The sequence below is a fragment of the Agelaius phoeniceus genome, chromosome 1, assembly GCF_051311805.1.
Source record: "Agelaius phoeniceus isolate bAgePho1 chromosome 1, bAgePho1.hap1, whole genome shotgun sequence".
NCBI lineage: Eukaryota > Metazoa > Chordata > Aves > Passeriformes > Icteridae > Agelaius > Agelaius phoeniceus.
Genome location: NC_135265.1, coordinates 15,084,633 through 15,106,044, shown reverse-complemented (window position 1 = coordinate 15,106,044; position 21,412 = coordinate 15,084,633). Strand labels below are relative to the sequence as shown.

At 43.1% G+C, this 21,412-nt stretch overlaps 1 protein-coding gene across 7 annotated transcripts in view; it reads right to left on the bottom strand.

The window, feature by feature from the left end:
- Positions 1 to 14,510: 14,510 nt before the first annotated feature.
- Positions 14,511 to 21,412, bottom strand: part of ARHGAP12 (Rho GTPase activating protein 12) — a 75,701-nt gene continuing 68,799 nt past the window's right edge. For all 7 annotated transcript variants that reach the window (XM_077173399.1, XM_077173410.1, XM_054634550.2 and 4 more), the window contains 5 exons: positions 20,930 to 21,028; positions 18,797 to 18,874; positions 17,884 to 18,018; positions 17,513 to 17,615; positions 14,511 to 17,095 (listed from right to left, as the gene is read on the bottom strand). In XM_077173399.1, the coding sequence (XP_077029514.1) occupies positions 16,921 to 17,095; positions 17,513 to 17,615; positions 17,884 to 18,018; positions 18,797 to 18,874; positions 20,930 to 21,028 (590 nt within the window). In that variant the 3' untranslated portion in view covers positions 14,511 to 16,920. The remainder of the gene's footprint in view (positions 17,096 to 17,512; positions 17,616 to 17,883; positions 18,019 to 18,796; positions 18,875 to 20,929; positions 21,029 to 21,412) is intronic.

Sequence of the window (21,412 nt, the reverse complement as noted above, 5' to 3'; positions counted from 1 at the left end):
AGCACAGTGTCCTCCCCACATGGGTGAGCTGTGGCTGCACTCACAGTCCATCCAATCCTCCATCCTCCCATCACCAGTACATGACTTGCAGGGTGGAGAGTTTGGGGATTTTTTACCAAGTTCTCTTATCTGCAGAAAAATTCCCTGAGTTGCTCCCTTGTCCTGCCTTGGAGATGTATTTGTTTCTTGGTGTGGATATTTTTGTCTTGTTTTCATTTTTTTCATTGCCTTGTTATTTTTACTACTTGCTTCACTTTCACAAAGGCTTTTGCTGAGCCTGGTTTCCAGAGGGGAGAAACTCCTGCAGATGCTGTCTCTCACCCTTCTCAGCATTCTGCATCCTGGGCTTTAGCCTGATGGGTTTTTCTCCTTTCTACCCTGTGTCCTGGCAATGTGATATTACAGACAATCCATGACAGAGCCCAGCCAAGATGAGCTTATGCCAATTGCACAAGCTTTTTCTGTAAAGAGATCATCTTGCTCTTTTAAGCAACTCTGTTATTTGAACTAGTGTGTAAATCTTGGCAATGCAGTGTGAAGTAATAAGTAATTAAATAATTCTTTTGACAAACAATAAAGACACACCTTTGACATTTTCAGTTATATGAACATATTTCTTATAAAAGCTTTATTTTGCATGCTCTAAATACAGCAAATATTCATTTCTCCAATGGCTTTGTTACAGTGGGAATCTTCATCTTGTTTGTCTGCACAGCTCCGAGTAAGGTCATTCAGCCAAGCAATTAATAAAAGGGGCCTCTAAAATTAAGGTTTCTGAAATAGCTTTAATTTGGTCCTTTGTGCCCCACAAGGGGAGGTGTAGAAAGCTCATCTGGCATCTCATGGCCTCTCAGTGGGCACATGTTCAGTGCAAAGATATTTTATCTGGCAACCTCCAGCTCGAATTTATTGCCCATGTGTAGTCTGAAAGTTTTCACAGACTCAAAAATTGGCCAAATTTGGTCAAGCTGCATGGAAATGACAAAATCTCATCACTAACATGAGACCTCTCAGCCAGTTTCTGAATTTCTGCCTTGAACAATAGATGTGCTAATGCTCCCCACTGAAGGCCTCTCACCTCAGGGTCTTCCTCTGAGCTCCTTCTGAGGTTTCTCTGAGCAGGTTTTGTGACAGTGTCTCTCAAACACTACAAGCCAAAGTAGAAATCCCACACAGCAAACCTTGTAAACTTTTCTGCTCTTGATGGGTTTATAATTCACCAGAAAATGGTCTTATATTAAAGAATTTTGAACTGTCTGTATTGATAATTATAAATTATGACATGCCTTAGGAAAGGGGTGGAGGGAGGTGAATGATTCTTGCTGAATAATGGGAGACATAAAATGCAAGGTGAGGAAAAAGAAATGGAAGGAGATAGAGCAAAGAGAGAATTATTAAAAGGATCTAGAGGTAAAGACAAGTTGCAGCCTTTACAATAGGAGAAAACCCCAAAAGTGTGCCAGTGGTTGAGCTGGGATGAGACACTCCAAAGCACTTTGCCTAATCACGTCCTGCTCCCAGATCATGGAAACTCCCAGCTAGTGCCAGGTACTGTGACCTTAAAGCAGCATTTGCTTCCTCTGGTGCAAAGCTTTTTTTAAGTCCTGTGTGTAAGCAGAAGCTGCTTTCAACCACCTTCTAACCAGAGAGCTGCTCTTTGGTCTGAGCTGGGTTCCTCCTCTGTGAGGGCGAGCTGGGCTGCAGAGGAGATGCTCTGTGGGTGAGAACTAAACACACTTCATAAACACGGTCTGTGCCTCTGGCACACTCCTTTTTCTTCCTTGCTCACTTGGTTTATCATATCCAACAGCACACAGGTCTCATTTCCTCTTCTTCCCCTCCCTACAAGCTGCTATTGCTTCAGTGAGTCATCAAATACCCATGTGGGGACAGGTGCAAGATGGTGATGTGGTGCTGACTGGAGCAGAGGGAGACACACAAACAAAATATTTTCTGCCTACAGAGTCTGACCAGCACTAGTGCCAGTGCCAGTGACAAGCCAGTGCCTGTCCCACAGAGAAAATTCCTCTCCTGGGCTCTGTGTAGGGTCTGGCTGTCACCAGAGACCTCTGTTAGGGATTAAGAAGAGGACCAAGAGCTCATGGCAGCTGCAGGAAGAGGCTACATGAGCCTCAAGTGATCCTTTGGGGATGTGATGCAGCATCTGACTGAAATGCTTCCCTGTGTGACACTTCACAGTGCTGATCTGTGCTGACTCACAGAGCTGAGGCTGTACCTTATTTCAAGCTGCTCTGCACTCTTAGGCTGACTTTCAAACATCTTTCCTGAGAAGATGAAAGATGCTAAGAAGTAGGTCCTATAGCTGCCTCTCAGACTCCACTCTCTCTTACACATTAATCCAATAAGATGTAAAATGATAGACAGCAGCTCTCAGAAATGTCATACAAAGTGTTCATTTTAAAAAAAAACCAAAAACCAGTCCAGCTTTCAAAATAAAACTAATATAACTCACAGTGTCCCCAGTACCAGAAGGCTTAACTTTGGGGGACATTTGGAAAAAGCAGTGCTTAAAAACAAAGACGTTAGAGGTGCAAAACATAGATCCAGACTGCATGGATGCCTGGGCCTGGGGTCCCGGCTTGGGAGGGATGGAAATCTGAGAAACAGACACCTGCACAGATCTCATGAGCATGAAGATGCTTTTCTTACTTTCTGACTGTTGGGGCCTATAAAGTGCACAAGAATTTTTAAATAGTACTTTGGAGTCAACACACCATTTTCTTGGTTAACCAGTTGGGATGAGTGGTGGTTGTTTACAACCTTAATGAATCTGTACCTCAGGACAGGAGAACTGCATGTGAAGTTTTATAGTAGAGGAAATGTATTTGAATATCTGTATAGAGGCTTTGCCCCAGAGGTCCCGGTTGCCCTTGATGGGCTGCAGCTGTGATGTCCTTAATTGGGCTGCAGCTGTGGCCAATGAAGATGACTGGGATAAAAGGGGCAGGTTAGCCAGGCAGGGAGAGCCTTAGAGGAGTCCTGACCTGAGAGAGAGAACAGCATGCAGAAGAAGGAGTCAGTGAAGATCAGCAGCCGTAAGAATACACCGAAGAGGTATGGACTTTAGAAATCAGATAACAACAACATAGGACTCTAGAGAAATAATAGAACAACAACAAGAATATAGTAGAGGAAATGTATTTGAATATCTGTGTAGAGGCTTTGCCCCAGAGGTCCCGGTTGCCCTTGATGGGCTGCAGCTGTAACCAATGAAGATGACTGGGATAAAAGGGGGCGGGTTAGTGAGTCAGGGAGAGCCTTAGAGGAGCCCTGATCTGAGAGAGAATAGCTTGCAGCAGAAGGAATCAGTGAAGATTGGCAGCTGTAAGAATACACCAAAGAGGTATAGACTTTAGAAATCAGATAACAACAATATAGGACTCTAGAGAAATAATAGAACAACAACAATAATATAGTAGAGGAAATGTATTTGAATATCTGTATAGAGGTTTTGCCCTGGAGGTCCCGGTTGCCCTTGATGGGCTGCAGCTGTGATGTCCTTAATTGGGCTGCAGCTGTGACCAATGAAGATGACTGGGATAAAAGGGGGTGGGTTAGCCAGGCAGGGAGAGCCTTGGAGGAGCCCTGACCTGAGAGAGAACAGCATGCAGAAGAAGGTGTCAGTGAAGATCTGCAGCCATGAGAATACACCAAAGAGGTATGGACTTTAGAAATCTGATAACAACAGCAGTATGGGACTCTAGAAATAATAGAACAATAACGATTGGTGACCCCGACGTGATAGTTAGCAGAAGATGAGACAGCTGAGAGCTGTGGCAGCCAAGAGCTGTGACAGAACATAGCCTTTGGGTCAGGGAGCTGTGAAAGAGTATGGCCTTTGAGCAAGGAGCTATGTGTGTTGTGCATGGCCTGTGAGTCATGGGGAAATGTATGTATTGTACTTGAATATCTGTACAACTGTTAACTAAAAGAAAAGGGGGAAATATAGTAGAGGAAATGTATTTGAATATCAGTATAGAGGCTTTGCCCCAGAGGTCCTGGTTGCCCTCGATGGGCTGCAGCTGCGATGTCCTTAATTGGGCTGCAGCTGTGACCAATGAAGATTAACTGGGATAAAAGGGGGCGGGTTAGCCAGTCAGGGAGAGCCTTGGAGGAGCCCTGACCTGAGAGAGAACAGCATGCAGAAGGAGTCAGTGAAGATCTGCAGCCAGAGAATACACCAAGGAGGTATGGACTTTAGAAATAACAGCAGTTATTTCTAAACTGATAACAACAGCAGTATGGGACTCTAGAAATAATAGAACAACAAAGTTTAATTAAGATTTGCAGAGGAATGTCTGCTCTCACCCACCCCCAAGCTGCTGGTACAACATTGGAGGGAGGTTGAGGCCTCACTGCTGAGCACAGATGGTGGATGTGCAGAGGGTAGCACCCATCTGGGGGCAGCATCAGCAGGAACACACTCAAAATCCTCCCTTTGGGGCTGTAGATGTGTTAACATCAGCACCAAGGCTGTGAACAAGGTAACCAGTCCAACACAAACCTTTTGGCACCAGCCAAGGGCAACTTCTAAAAGAGAAGGTATTGTCTGCACGCTGCTTTTATGCACTTATACATCATCATGTGCCAAAAGGAGAAAGGGAAGAATTTTGAAAGCATTCTCTTCTTTCTGTGTTTGCTCTGGGAATAGATAAATATTTCACATTAACTGTGTTCGTCTGCCAATTTTTGTCATGAGAGCGCTATCTCCGAATTGTAGAGCCTGTGAATTATAGTGGTAAGCGCTGTATTGCTTTGACCTTTTGAAATGTCTCCAACATGACTGGCTGCCTGTCCTCCCCTTCCCCCAGAGGTCAGGCAGGTTGTAAATATAGGCGAATTGGAAAAGCCAGATAATCAAATTGAACCCATTTCACTGCAGTGTGGTGCAATCACAGCACAGCGAAATTCCATCAGCGTCAGGGCTGCATTTCCAGTGCCACGGAAATCGCTCTGTAACTGTCCCCACAGCCCCAGGAGCAGGGCTTGTCATCTGCCACATGTCTGGGCTCTGCATTTTTAAGCCTCCCTTAGTAAAGAAAAAAAAGAAATCCCAAAGCCACATAAAAAAGGGTAAGGAATAGGCTGACATTTAAAAAAACACATCATCTGAAAAGAATTACCTTGACATATAGGATGATTGATAAGTTATATTTGCCCTGTTGGTTGGTTGCTTTTTTTCCTTTCCTTTTAAAGACTCTAAAATGCTTCCTCTGCTCCAGAAAAGATAACAGAATTGCTTGCTGCATCACCTGGGTATGCCTTCTTCAAAGAATAAGTACTTTAGTCATTATATTAGCAACAGCATTGAAGTACAGCACATAAGTAGTGCTACAAAGAGCACCATAACTCTCATTATTCATGAGGCTGGAATTTATGAGCAATGTCCCTTGACCAAGCAAGACAAAAACCTGGAAGTTGAAATCCATATAGATGGTTTTTTTGGTAGTAGGAGCCAAGCACAGCACTGTGCTTCTGTTTCTTGCAAGCCCAGAGATGTTAGCAGTGGGGTAGCAGGGCATAATTGATGTTTACTTACAATCAGCATCTTTCTGTGCCAGCAATCATGGCAGACTGAAACTAAGCAGGGGAACCAGAAACCCTGCTGCTTTCAGCTGTCTGGAACAATAATTACACAGTGCCACAGCACCTCTGGGAGTCTGGCACCATTTATCCTCTGACTCTCGGCGTTGGTTACCTGCCACAGAGCAATCCCCAAAGCAACCAATCCTCAACATCATTTTCATACAAAAGGTGGAGAGAATGATAATGGCTATGCTATTGCTCTGCCTTCAGAAACCCAGGCTGATGGCTTAATTGAGGTTAAAATAAGCTCCAATCAGAGAGGTAAAAACTTAACAGGGCTACTTAATCTTATATAAATACAAGAGAGATACAAGTGCATGAGGAGAGAATAATAACTGACTCTGGTGAGGTTTCTATGGAGAATAATCATTAGCCAAGCAGTGAACAGATTGGACTGGGAACAGGCTATTTAGCATTCATGCCCTTGTGGTAAAGGCTTTGAGCTGGAGCCTAATTTGAATTTTAGGGTTGGGTTTAAAAGGAATAGAAAAGAAAAGAAAAAAAAACCCACCCTGTCTGGAGCAAATAGCATCAACCTAATTTTTGCCCTAGACTGTGCCAAAGAAATTCACCTGACTTTTACTCTGTCACCTAAGTGCAGGTTTTCTAATACAAGAGAGAAGTAATTGCAGGGCAGGAAGGCTTTCAATTGTCTTGGGAGCAGGGATTTGCCCTGACCAGGGCAGCGTCCTCAGCCCTGTTTGTACCTCCTCCCTCTCCCCACACTCTTTGTAAGGCTGAGCCGGCAGCCCAGCCTGCTCCCCTTCAGCAGCAGCACTGGGAATGCTACCAGAAAAATAAATTTTGAAAGAGTTTGATTTTTTGCTTTACATTTTTATTCTCAGAAATAATTCCCTTTTTAGAGCTTGAAATGAAAATATTTACTCTTTTGCAAATCACTGGAAAGGTTTGGCAAAACTTAGATGTTTTTTCAGGCTTGCAGATTGTTGCTGATCTGTTTTGTTAAGTTAAATTAGATGTTAGATTTCAGAAGTATTTGCAAACACTTCTTTCATGCAATGGCCCTTCAAATAGGAGCTATAATTTCAATCCTTTTATGCTCTGGTTTTTTGTTGTTGTTTTTTTTTACCAGCTGCTTGCAAGAGTGATTTCTGTTACAGTTACTTTCTTTTAAATAGACTATGTGAAAAAATGCAATAACTTGCTGGAGATGTGCAGATCCTGCCAAAGTACAGTTTCTGGGCTCTTTTTTCCTCAGTATGTATCCCAGAGATGAAGTGATGTCTTTCCCAACCAGCAGCTCAGCTGACACAGTCCCATACCAGCTGCAGCTGGATTTGGCCTCTGGATTTATAGCTGGGGACAGATGAAGCTAGAGGCATGTATGATACTGCTGATTGTATTTCAGAATTTATTTATTTTGCTGTAATTCAAGATCCAGTCTCTCCTGTTACTTTTTACTTAGTATTTAGTAAAGCATATCTTGTTATTATACAATTTCAAAAGCATGTTGCATGCACTGTGATAGAATCTGTGGTTTGCTAGGGGCCTCTTCTGTGTACTTACTAGCTTTGCTTATACCTCCCCATTTTCCTGATCTTAGCTGGAAGTCCTTCAGCTTATGCCCATCAAGAGATAAAAATAAACTGTAGGCTGCAGCTTGGTGTAGCTGCATGCTCCATTACTGTTGTAAAGTACAAGAGTCCTCAGGAAAGCAATGAAAAATTACCCCTCTCCAGGCAGTGAAAAATGTCAGGAGCCTCATGGTCTCTGAGGCCTTAGCAGAGAATAATTATGCTGTGAACAGATTGCTCTGTGCCAGAGACCTCACAGCACTCTTAAAGGGAAGGCTGTGAGACCCCCTCAAAAGGGAGCTCAGAGCCCTCACATGGCACTTTTTGGGAGAAAGCAGGCAATGATAAAACACCATACTCCCAGACTGGCTGCCTTCATTGAGGTGAGTGGTCCTGTGCCTTCCAGGACTGCTTACAACCAAGAAAACACAGGATAAATATGATCCAGCAGATAACTGGGTGGGTATTTTTAACAAACTGAGCTGTGACCTTCATTCTACTGGTAGCCAACAACTGGACAGTAAAACAAACAGGAAATGAGTGTGAGGTCTCAGGCAAGGAGAGAACTTGGCCTGGAAATTTTCCTGGAATACCCACTTGGCCCTGTGTTTGTAAGCATTGCCTGAGTTCTCCAGGGAGTTCTGCAGTCAGAGGATCCAGCCCACCCTGGCCCAGGCTGTGCCTCCTGCTCATGCCCATCATGGTAAGGGCCAGCCCAGAACTTTGCCCTGGTTGTTGTGCCTGGAGCTGGAGCCCTCCTGCCCATAGGGAGCTACATCCAGTGTCTGACTCCAGAAGCAGGATGAGAAGAGGGAACTTTTTGCAGCCTGGTAGCATTCTTAAGTGTGCTCTGCAGAGGAGATGTAATGAGGATGATGACCAGGACCAAGGATGACCAATGCAATGAGGTCAAGGCAATTCTGAAGCAATTTGTGCTTAATGGGTAACAGGGGCCAGAATTTGTTAGATATTTCACCTCCCTAGGAAAGGGTCTGACAGAGCCAAGTTCATTATCCTGGGGAAAGGTGACAGTGCTGTTCTGCCAGATTGAACAGGAGCAGGGTTAAGGTTGCAAAAAGAGGACCAGAGTCCTCCTAATTGTGTCTTCTCTCTCTTTGGAGTGCTTTAATTATAAAATGTGTTTGCGCAAGACTGTGAGATGCTGGGCAGCTTGGTGGGGAGCAGAGCTTTGGGGGCGGGCAACAACTTTGCCCAGGGTTTGTTTGCAGGGCAGGTGGGAGGGGGCCCAGATGGTGGGATCAAAGGAGCAGTAACTCTCTTTGACTGCACCATCTGCTCTGCCCTGGGTTATAATTTCCAGCTCTTTCAACTTCACCCAGTGTTGTGTTGTGTCTCTATAAGTTGGACTGTTCTGTTCCCCCTATCATGCAATGGTTCTGCCCTGGTTCTCCCTTCCCTCCTTTATGCTGCCAGTTATCCCAACTCCTCCCCAGTTGCCTTGGAGATCAATGTACCCTTTCTCAAATCCCTCCCCGGTGCCCTGTCCGTCACTCGGCGCTCCCACCCTTCTCTCTAGAACTCTCTAGAAACTTCCAGCTAGAGCGTCGAGTGATTGGCTCAGGGGCTGGGGCCCCACCCTCAAGTTATCCCCATTGGTGTTCTCCCTAAGTCAATCTTTTGTATCCCACTCCCCTCTGAAACCCTATTCGTCCAAGGGCTGACTCCTCCCTTGTTTCCCTCACTCCTTATAAGCTGTTGCAACCCCTCCCTCGTTCTCTTTGGCTGTCGGTTCCCCTGGGACATAATAAATCTGGATTCACCACAGCTGGAGAGCGCTCTCTTATTTCTGCTGACTGTAGCCATAAGCCAAGCCACGTCCTACCACAAGGTAGCACTGCTCTCATAGCACAGGGTTTGCCTTAGGTGCTGTCCCGAACCACGGAGATCGGGATCGTGCCCCCATAGTGCTAGCAGTGCTGGATGGCCAGCTGGGACTTCCGAGAGGGACAATCAATCTTTCTCCAGCTGCACCGCTTCAGCCCAGGATTTGGTGACTTGTTTGGGGACCACTTTGTGTGAATAAAAAGGGAAATGGAGGCTCTGCTTTGCAGACCTTGAATTTCTGTCAGGAAGGGGATTGGCCATATCCTCCCCACAGCAATGCCCTGTGGGGAAATCATTACTAGACCCCAAACTACCAATGAATGGCTTTACAGGGGTTGAATTAAAGGCTTTTCATAGGTTCCTGTAAATGACAGGAAGTTCAGCTTTGTCACCCTCTTCCTGGTGTTGCAGGTGTAGTGTTGATCACCAGCTCACATAAAATAGTAATAAATAGCACCTCTGTTTGTTCTTTTAATTTGTCAGCCAAATCTGCTAGACTAAGCCAAATGTACTAGTACCTTATTTTTATTTTAATCGTGGTTCTGAATGTTCAGAGCCGTAATTTTTTGCACATAATTACAAGATGCTGAGACCCATTACAAAGTTAAATAGTTCATTGTCACAACAAGCTTTGTCTTCAAAATTATAATCAAGCTAGATGTGTTTGGTGTTTCTGTGTCCAAAACCTCTTCCAGCTGCCACAAGGTAGCTAACAGCATGGTCCTTCAATGTTGACTTTCATGCCATGAGCAGAAAGGTAATTCCAGCTTTTCCTTGTCTGTTCAGGGCACAGCTGGTGGGGCAGCTCTTGCTCAGATGACCTGACTCATGGAAACTTCAGAGTAGGGCAGGACAGCGGGGCAGCTGTGATGGTCATCACTGTGGGAGACACAGAGGGCAGGGTACTGCCAAGAGGAGGGAAGGGGAACCCCAGGGTTTTCCCCATTTTGTGGCCCTGGCCCTGTCCAGGATGTTTGTGGGGCATTCTAGGGAGACAAGAGCAGGGTATGCCAGGGCTGCTGCTTCAGTGACAGCTCCTGGAAGCCATTCTTCTTCTTCTTTCCTGTCCAAAGTCTGGTTTGGGGGGTCAGTGCAGTCCCTTTGCAGTGCCCTAGTTTGCCAGTGCTGCTTCAGGCTCCCTCACCCTTGCACACAGCCCAGCCCATGGAGCAGCACTTTCTGCCAGTGCTCTGCTCCCTGGCACTTCAGAAAAGCCTTGGCTCACAAGGATAACAAGAGTTACCTACCTGAGTGTTGACATCACCTAAACTTGTTGTTCTGGAAAGGAGTCAGAGTAAACATCTCCTCTGCCTAGACCCAGTGCAGCTGCCCGTGATGGTTTTCACTTTCTTCCCTGATAATTAATGCCAGTTCTCCTTGCCAACTTTTCTGAGTAGATTTGTAAAATTTGGAGCACTTTGATCTATCAGCTGTTAATGTGAGCTTTTGCTCCTCCCAAGGATGTGTCCCTGCAGATGTCAAGCAGAGTGATTTGCACACCAGCAGGGCTGTGAGTGCTGCCATGGCTGATGAGACAGATTTGCTCAGCTGATACTGCTCATTTAGGACAAAAATGGGAAGGAAGCCTTTGGCCAGAAGAAGAGCTTTCATTTGCTAGAGACCATGAATGGCCAAGTGGGAACAAGGAAGCCCATGGCTAAACAGAAGGCTACTGCCAATTCCATTCACAGATTCTCCAAAACCTGGGAGGACCGCTACAATGATGATGTCTGGCTTGCAACATGCCAAGACCCTTAGATCACAACCTAGCAAATGAGAAAGGCAGCAGGAAGGAAAGGCTCTACTCCCCAGGCTCTGCCCTGTACAACATGGGCAGCACTTCTGCCATCTGAGAGTGATGCTGGCAGAGTGGCATTTGCTGTGCCACCAACAGCAGCACTCAACATTTCATTGTGCTGCATCCCACCCTCACGTGCTCAGGCTTTCTTTTAATCTCAGGGATGCAAAGAAAGCCCAGAACACATTAGGACAACCACCTGGGGAGTTAGTTATGATTTTTAAAAGCTAATGATGCCGCCCACTGTTCAATGTTTATAATAAACTGTCTTTTCCCCCTCTTAACTAAATTGTGTATATACAGGGTAAGAAGCTGTACCCAAGGGCCCGGAGCACCTGGCTTGCTGCACAGAGCTGCTGTACTCCATAAATAGGAAAGGTGGACAGAAAGTTATTCATTTTCATGCATTAGAATGGGACAGGCTGGAAAGCTCAGGCAAAAGAAAGCAACAAGAATGATCCTGGCCTACAGCTGCAGTGTTTTAATGCAAACCTGAAGATTGTGCTGTCCTCTTGGCAGCTGGCTCACAGCTGCCAAGCAATGCAGATGGGGATTCAGAGGTTGCATGGAAACACATTGCTTTCCTCCAGCCCTGTGCCAAATGCAATACCTGATTGCTCAGCTTACAGACATTTCTGCAGCACCACAGGAGAAGAGGCACTCTGCAACACAGAGCAGCACACAGCCTGCTCTAACTATCACCTGAAAAGGAACATTTCTCTAATTCTCTAGCCCCTGGTTTTACACTGATGACTGCTTTGTGCTGAATGTGTATGGCTGAGTGGCTGTGCCCCAGCCCTGCCAGGGAAGCAGCGCTCTGGGCAGAGCCCAGCACATTCCAGGGCTCCAGACTCTTGTACAAATAAGGAAGCAAAAGGTCTGAGCTGGATCAGAACAGGACTAGTGTGTCAGTAAGAACAGAACTTCAGCTCTGAAACAGCTTTGTCATAGCAGGAAATACAGTGGCATCCTTCAACCTGCCAGAGGAGGGGCATTACCTTTTGCACAACTACGTCTCAGTTTTTCCTCACAGAAGAAAGCTGTCAAGTTGAGCAGGTCACACAAAGCTGTGTGTGGGCAGGGGCCTGGCAAGGCCAGCACCCACAGAAGGTGCACTCAGTCACTCAGTGCCAGGGACAACATCCCTGCAGCAGCAGGAGAGCTTGGGGACAGCACTGTGCAGGTCAAGCCCCTGCAGCCAAGCACCACCCAGCCCAGGCTGATAGGAGAGGTTTTCTTGTAAAGAGGTGATTTTTCAGTTCTGTTTCCAGGTTAGTCACCTCCTTTACTGGAACAATTGGACATGTGCATGCAGGAAGCCACCAAGCCACCACCAGCTCAGCATCAGCCTCCTCATAAAGGCAGAGAGCACTGGCACATCAGTGGCCAGGAAACACTGCCAGTGGTTTGATTCCAGTCATTTGGCTGCAGCACTTGATGAATAGACAGGCTGACCAATGTTTAACATGTATTTTCCAATGCCTGATATAAGAAATGACAGCTTTTAGTTAAAGTACTTAATTTTTTAGAGGACAGCTGTTTCTTTCACATTACGAATTAACAAGCTATTCTGAGCAGATTTGTACTGTGCAAACAGAGCTGAACTAGTTGTGAAGATAGTTTAGCTTGGAGCTTTATTTTTTTGGCATACTCCCACTTTAGAGCTTCATGCATTTGTTTCTTCTATGTGCTGAGATTGTAGCAGACAGGACCACCTGTGTTTCTCAGGATCTGCTGCCACAAGGGCTGGATCTTGGATGGGGCCCTCAGTGCCACCAGAACAACATTGCCAAACTGAGAACAAGTTTATTTTTGTATTGCACAGATGCTGGTTGAAGGGACATAGTTCTTGACTCCCATTAGCACTCAGATACTTGTATCCAGGGAAGTTAGACACAAGTGCATCCGTGAGGAGCTGACATACAGAAGCTACTCCAGAAAAGATGGAGAAAGGCAGGTACTGCTGCTTTGCCACCTGTTTGCAGAGCAAATGACCCTTAAAAACATAGCTGGGCCTTCATCTGTATTTTAAGACATGCAAAGGAAGAAAAGGAGAAAATAAAAAGCAACTCCAGCCCACACTCTTGGCAGCCTGGCTCTCTCCCAGGTCTCTGGCCTGGATTCCTGCAGTTCTGAGTGAATATTTCTTTGCTATCTTGCTTGTCCATCACACCTGCTTTGTCTGTTGCCTTCAGTGTTCTGCATTTACCTACTCCTACACTCAGGATCTCTCTCCCCTTCCTCAGCTCACTATATATTAGTGTAATAAGCTGTAAAATGAGATTCTATGAAAAATAAAACTGACACTGTACCGGCTTGTTCCACTTAGCGTTCTAAGTTTTTCGAACACAACACAGATTTCTTTTATTTTTTTAAAGTAGCAGCTGAAATTAGAACCTGTATGGGGAAGTTGTAGGAAACTAATATTGGAGCTGCCATTTAATTCTCAGGGCAATAAAATGGACTGAGAGGCCAAGTCGCCTCTGAATGTCTTTCATGTTGGTTTGTTACACAGTGCGAGCTTGTTTTACAAGTGCTCTGTTTACAAGAATGCTGGGGGAGCTGGAGGGGGGGGGAAATGTTCATTTAAGCCCCACATTCACATAGGGCTACTTTTGTAAAGGCCTGATCCTGTCCTACCAGCTGCTTGCCCACAAAACTTCCCAATTGTGGAGGCTAATTAAGATTCTTCAGAGGAGCTCTCCTCTCCCCAGCGGCTGCAGGCAGCCTCATCAGACATGCTGTCCCTCCCCCTGGGCCAGCAGAATGCCCTACTGTGCCTGCCTTTCGTGATGCCTTATGAATTAACCAATTGATTCTGAAAATATCACTACTTTAGGGCTAAATAAAGCTGTTCCCTTTAAGGGGAAAAAAGTCAGGGCTCAGCATAGGAATAAACTGATACTGTGTTACCTATGAACTCCCTTCTCTCTCATGCTGCAAGGCGAGGATTCGCTTGCCAGGATACAGTGAGTTGAGTACAAAGGGAATTTATCATGGATTTTTGTGAAAATAGGGAGGCTTTCCAGAGCCTGGACAATAAGCATGACCTATCCACTTGCAAGTAAATAAAGCTTCCTGCATGCAACTCAGAATTAAAAAATTAGTTTACGTGAAATGACTGTGCATATTTGCCTTGTCTTTTCTGTGTCCACTTCTCTCTCCAGCTTCAAAGTGAAGAAACCTGTAACCAGTCCAGATCAAGCATGGCTCAAAGTTGTTTGGTATTACTGCTGTGTAGCTGAACACAACTCTAGTGCTGGAACAAAAATTTCAGCTGGCACCAATACATAATATTGGACCTCCAGTTTCCTTTGAGTGGTCATGGCCCCAAAAAATTTATATTCAGGTTTAAATTGCTTTTAAACCAGAATGAAATCTGATATAGAGCCTGAACTGAGGAATATAAAAAAATTAACTGTGTTTCATCTGATACAGATAGCTTTCCCCTGGTGTGTTTGTGCAAATCCCTCATTTTGATTACTTAAAAGAAAGCTAACTGCAAGAACAAGACAAAAATCTTTCAAGCACTGAAGAAACCTAATGTGGTGACATACATAGTTTCGTGTTGGCCACAACAAATGTACCATCAGCTTGGACTCCCTCCTCTTCCTGAATGTCTCAAGTGTTTACCTACACCTCCTTCAATTAAAAAGATTCCTTCTCTCTCCCCAAACTAAAAATTAGAATATTAAGACAACTTCACTGCACAAAACCATACTAGATATTGTAATAACAAAATGCTTTATTTTTGGGGAATACAAGGAAAAGTGTGACATCCTCATAATCAAATTGCTTTAAAAAGGCATTCTTCCTTTGAAAAAGGTAACACTCGCAACAAAAGGTGACCGGTGAACAAGCCCTCTCATGTAGCAGCAAGAATTCTTCCTTTACAGCCAAAGGCAGGGTTTGAATAATGCACAGCCACAGATTCCAAGTCAGTCAATATTTTCTAGCAGGTTAGGGCACAGGCTCAGCACTGCTCGGTGTGAGAGCCCAGAGGGAGGCTGACACCACACCTCTGAGACAGGGCTTTCACAGTTCTCACCCAGGTCGCTTTGCAACAAACCACAAGACTTCACCATTACCACAAGAAGACACTGAGAAAGCCACAAGGTTACTAATCTCCTCACTCATCTCCAAAAAGTCTTCATGCAAGCCCTATGCTCGTGAAATTCTCGTACCATCAGTCTGGTTACAGCTCAGTGTGTCCCCACACGTCCCCATGGCTGCCAGCCAGGGCTGTGTGCGACAGGGACACAGCAGAGCCAGGGCTACTGACACAATCCCCTCCTCAACGTAACTGCTTCCTGTACAGCGGGCTCCAAGCTGGGATGTGTTTCAAAGACTGCAAATTTATATCCATAAATTACTTCTGCCCTCTCTGAACCTTATGTTAGAATTCAAGTTGTTAAAGAAGGGGACTGGGAAGTTCCTAAAATTGTCAGGTTATAAAGTAGGCAATCATATTTCAGTCCAGTGTGACAGCTCTGTCACAAGTGGTATCCATCCATGCTAAGGGGTAAGATACATTGGTCTTGTTCAAAGGGGGCTCGTGTTGTCTGAAGTGGGTATGGTAAACTCTAAAAGAACTATTGGTTTTCTTTATTCAGGTTAGACATAACAAATATGTCAGATACAGCAGTTAGTCTAGAAAAATACATTTAAAAAAATCTTCGGCAGACCATGCTCCCTGTAACAAAATCTTTCAAAACCAATTTTACAAATTATTCTACATTAATGTAAAAAGAAAATCTTAAATTTAGCATAGTGGATTCCATCAAACATCTATCTATCAAAACATGACTTTCACTATCTGCAGATGTTAGAATTCATAATACATTTTTCTAATGTATCCTGTACATATTAAATAATCTAAAAGGCTCTTCTTGTAGTGCATTAACAATTTAGCAAGCACACTCAGTATTTCTCCAGTACCATTTGCATTACAGTTATTTGCCCGCAAATGTAATTAACATCTAAAAGTGCACACAGTTAGATCTCCCTCCCTCCCCATAACCGGTTTCCCTGCTGAAACCCAGACATCCACTGGAAACATTATGCTACTGTAGCTAATCTACCCATGATTAGAAATGTGTGACTAAAGTGTTCAATTATACAGGAACTGACTTATATACAGGAACCAAAAGGACAGCCTGTATTTACATCAAGAATGAACTTCCACTACCACAGCATTATACCAGAACCCAATACAGTGTTACAGTCGGTATTCACTTAGGACTTTAGCTTTAGATCAGTATAACACAAAACTTAGCTCAGGACATACCCTGAAAAAATGAACATGTTTATTAAATATTATTTCTATTATGCCCCACGACAAATAACCATTGCTGGATATTCTTACAAGTTCAGTGTTTGAAATAGTGTAATAGTGTGCTGCTCTATGAGGCAGCAAAGAACTTCCAGAGAGGCTGCTGGGGAAAAAAGAGGAAGAAAGAAAGAAGCAAAATAAAATAAAATAAAACAAACAAACAAACAAACAAAAAAAGAGCCCCACATAAAAAAAAGACAAAACAAAAAACCCAACAACAGAAAAACAGGAGAAAAAGAAGAACAGAGGGCAGCAGACATCAAGGGAAGAATTAGATTTGAATAACTAAACCAAACGGGTAGCGCAAGTCTAGGACAGTCAGGCATGCAGAACCCCCTTGGAAAAGTGTCATACAGATCTAAGTAGGTTGTAATAAACAAGCTTAACATGTAACTTCACTGAATTTTTCCATATCGGGAAAAATGGTAGGACTTTTCCCCATCTCATGGAAGAATTTTGAGATTAAATTCCAGATTATCCAGTCTGAGATTATTAGTTTTACTCTCCAAGAAATCCAGTGTATGAACCTATATTTAATTTTTCCAATGATACTTTAAAAAGGCAAACTAGAAACTTTTCAATTAATTTTTTATATTGAACTTCTCAAAGAAATTTGAAGTGTTGTCTTTAATTCGCATTAAAGTGGTCAAACATTTCTCCTGTTTCTTCCCTCCCCAAAAGTGCAAAAAACAAGTTGCTGCTTGGTCCACAAACATAAAAACATCATATACAGCAAGAGGTTTTCCTTCTGATGGAGTACTGCTGCCAACCCATCACTTCCAGTTTCTTCTCCAAGAAAAATGTCAGCGTCCAAAGATGGAATTCAATTCCAGTAGAATTAACTCTACAATCTGATTCTGGTATACTGTGTGGACTGCTATGTTACCAGTCTCTTTCTCTGGTTTTAATAAGGTAGGACCAAAAACTATTGCTATACTTTGATAGGTCATTCGGTTCTTTTCTCCATTTTCTACAACTCTGAAAGAGAAAACAATACACAAGAGATGTATCAGTGTTAGGGCAACAGGATGACAGAAAAAGAAAACATCCCAAAGCAAATGGCTATTCAGAGTATTTATTTAATGAGCAGTCCTGCTATTAAGACATACAGCTGCTGTAATTCCCCTCTCTATGAAAAAAGTTTTGTTTTGAAATGTCATTCTTGGTCCTCTCACAGTCCCTCTAAAAGACTTGGCAGCAAATATCACAACTATGCAACATACTGTCTCAAGTCTGGTGCTCTGCAAGCTCATAGCCAAACAGATTGATACATGCTTTTATTAAGTCCAATATAAAAAAATGTAGTAAGAACAGTCACTTGGTACTCTAAATTGGATTCTTTATCTTTAAGGAAAGATTAGCAACACAAAGTCTTTCCTTCTATCTGTCACTTACCTTTTCAGGTGTCTAAAGAGTACCTGCATGGTGTCCTGATTTGGTTTTGGCAACTGTTTGATTAAATCTTTAACAGCAGGGACACGCTGCCTTGGTTCTTGCTCTGCAAAAGGGTGAGGTTGAGAAACAAAAGTTCAGTATTTTTGTTTAAAACTTGAGCATAAAATTTCAGAGGCTGGGCAGGAAAGCCACGGTTTGCAGTGCCAATCCGAGATAGGACACTGCCACCTCCCGGCCGGCCCCGGCAGCACCGACAGCAATTCCGGACAAGTCACCCCGTTCACAACCAAAACGTCCTTCTCATGTCCAAAATCATTTTTAAAATTGTACAGGACTTATCCAAACACCATATGCAAGTTCTCCAGACTTACTAATTGCATTGACAAAGTCATTGAAGTGGTTGTAAGTGAACAGTGGCTCTGGCAATTCCCTGAAGAACATTTTTAGAGCTCCTGTAATGACATGTATATCTTCCCATTTACTGTCATTCAAGTCCAGCTTCTCATCTGAGAGAGAAAAATAAATAATTAATGACAATACTTCAACTATAAAGGCTATTTTTTTAAAAATAAACTCAACTATTCTTCTGTACTTATCACTTTCAAAGCAGTGAAAACTTGCTCTACTTCAGCACATTCCATATCCCACTCTGGGATACAGAGCTGCAGCAGCAGATGGAGATGGCTAAATTCTGCCTACTGCACTATAGACATACATACTCCTAGGGCATTTTCCAGAAGGGAATAGGAGCTGCTGACATAACACAAAATTAACTGTTAGATCCTGTCAATCAGAAAATGAGAGGTCAGATTCTGGATGGGCTATGCTAAGATACTGCCAGAAGAAAGGGTTTTATACACAGAATACAATGAAGAGGAGCTAAGCCCTCTCCCCACTAAAAGGCAGTAGCAAATCTCACTAAAAAACCCATAAACTTACAATTTTAATGTTAGTAAAAGCTTAACATGCTTGCTGTTTTCCCATTAGGCAGTGAGATATTTTGTCTGAAACAATTCCCCTTCTTCAAATTCTATTACCATCTTTTTTTTAGAATTTTGTTCTAGCGATGCCTCTATGGTTCACATGAGACTAAACCTCCAGAATATCAGGTTTTTCAAGTAATGTATATTACACAGTCAGTTCCATAATTCTGAAGTAACTTTACTTCGAGGATGACAGTCATTTCTCACGATACGTTACAGAGAAATCTTTTTCTTTAGCTTTCTATGGACTTCAACAATCTGAAAATAAATGCCATTGTTAATATAACTGGAGGAAGCTTACCATGATTGACTGCAAATCTCAGCTTCTGTATCACTGCAAGATTGCCACTAACTCTGTATAAGCCATCAATATCTAATCCTGAAACAAAGGGTTAAATCCATTTTAATAACTTACATATGTATAGGTCTACTTAGCAAAATTAAAAGCAAAGGAAACCCACCTTGTAACAAAGAAATAAAAAGTTTAACTATCTTGTTTTGATGGGCAGGGCATATAAAACAGAGGGGGTTTAATTTGCTGGCACAAGTTTGGCAGCATCAAGCTCAAAGTAATCTCTAAAACTTCCTATTCAAGTAGTAATGAGGCAACAGCTCCAAGTTTCCCCAATGAGATCAGGTGTCTTGTTTAAGATGCTCTTGGTGGGTGGGCAGGGAATACATGGGAGTCCAACATGCAGTAATCAGGTATTTTGTGGATACAATCTTCAATTCTTAATGTATGGTTAAGAAAAACCCAATCAAGTCATGCATAGAAAGCATCTCAAAGTTGTCAGGTGACCAGGTTTACAAGAAGGAATGATGCACATGCACACTCAGAGCTACCCAACAGCCTATAGAACTAAAATGGGCAGCCCCTGCCTCACAGGATTGCACACTTGACCAGAAAAGAAGAAAACTGTGTCTCTGTGGTTGCTACTGCAGTTACTCAGCAGTGATTAGGAGGTAAAGAATTTATCTGAAAAGCCACTTGGATGCAGCAGGTGAGTCAGTGCCACTGAGAGGGTGAGTGTTGCCAGAATACCTGCAAGTCCCTGTAGCTCCTCAAGTTGTCTGATGCAACAGAGCACAGTTACCAGCACCATCTGACATATCCCTTTTCCCCATAATCCACTAGTCATTCCTTTACAGAAAGAACTGATCTGAAGTGTATTGGTAGAAGGAAGAGTTGGAGAGGTAGGAAAAAAAAGCTGTTCATTTCTGTCAGCTTCCCCTCAGGTATTTAAAAAAGGAAAACTTCACTATCTTCACTGAAGTCCTGCCTTTAAAATAAAAAAAAATTTAAAAAGAAAAAAAAAACCAACAAAAAAACCAAAAAAAGGAACAAAGCAAAATAATCCCTTTCTCACAATCTTCAGATGACAAATGGAATAAAGCCTGCTGCCACAAGCAAGGTGGCAATTTGCCAGACTGGAGTAATGCAATGGAAGCAGTTTTTCTCCCCTCCCAGGCCATAAGATAGAAACATTGACAAAGAGGACTAGAGGCTAAATGAAGATCCCATGGAAGATGCCTTAGAATTCACATGTATTCCCCTGTAACACTTACCCTGATACTCAAGGGAATGTTCTCAGATTAACGGACTGGTAAATATCTGAATGATGATTATGGAGATTCCATAATCCCCTCTCAGTCATCTTTTCCAAGAGATAAGGCAAAGACAACAGCAAGAAACAGGCAAGAAAACCCACAGAGACTACAAGCCAAGCCAGGAGTCACAACCAACAAATTTTCAACAAAAATGTGAAGATGTGCTTTACAGCAGAAAACCCAGAATGTCTCATGTAGCTTTCAAACAAAGTGTTCTCAGTTGTTAGGTAGGAAATACATATTTTTCAATCAAAGCAAACAAAAACTGAGTCAATATGTGGACACTGATAATCTCCAGAATTGCATAAAATATAGCAATTTGTGTAACTGGCTGAAGGGCATCAAACAAGCAGGCTGGTCTTCTGGCAGTCAGTGCATACACAAAGCAGGAACAGAACTTTTTCCTAAAAGTTCATTTCAAGGAAGTTTTAACAGAAGTGACTGCTAGCATGCTTAAACCTTCCAAAAATGAATAGCTGCATTTCAATAGTCTCATTTTTAATCTGAAAAAAAAAAAAAAACTTGATGAGCTGAGCTCTTCTACTACTTCTTGCACTCCCTCTTCCTTTGGAGCCTTGCTGCCAGGAGGCTGTCCTGCCTTTTCCTCAGCTTGAAATATACTGAAGCAGATCCGTTTCTCAGATATAAGATTTCCTCCCCTCTCCCCACTTTGGATCCCACCTATGTCCTCACTCTTGAAAACTCAATTCCAGATACAAGTCTCAGATTAGCTTCCCCAAATAAACCAAGAGCATTTTAAGATTAAAATGTTCAACATTAAGAGTGGTGAGCTAGAGAGATTTGTAAACAAAAAATTCAACCATACCATGTTCCTCAACATGCTCAATGCACAGCTTCACGAACTTTGGCACCGTGCTGTTTTCTCTTTGACACAAGCTGGTGAGATTTGAACCAAAAACTTGATCTGGAACCAAGTAAAGAGACTGATTTACAGTGGAACAGGACACGAGTGACAGAACTAGTTCAGGTTAAAACAAACCTCTACAAAGGGCAAAGTCTACTGGATACAATTGTTGCAGCATTGGAGAGGAAATAGGAAAGTTTTGAACAGAGTTCTCAGCAGCTCCCAGCGAGAAAAGCTCCCAGTAAGAAGAGCATCAGCAGCTACACAAGAAAGGAAGTTTTGCTACTGAAATCCTTTTAATCCATCAGGTGATACTTTATGAGTCATTTCATCAATAATGTTATAAGAAATGTAATGGATGCAAATGTGTCCTGTTACACTCCATTCCTGTCCCAAGATCAACATGCATTTATTGCAATCTTTGTTAAAAATTCAAAGAGATTA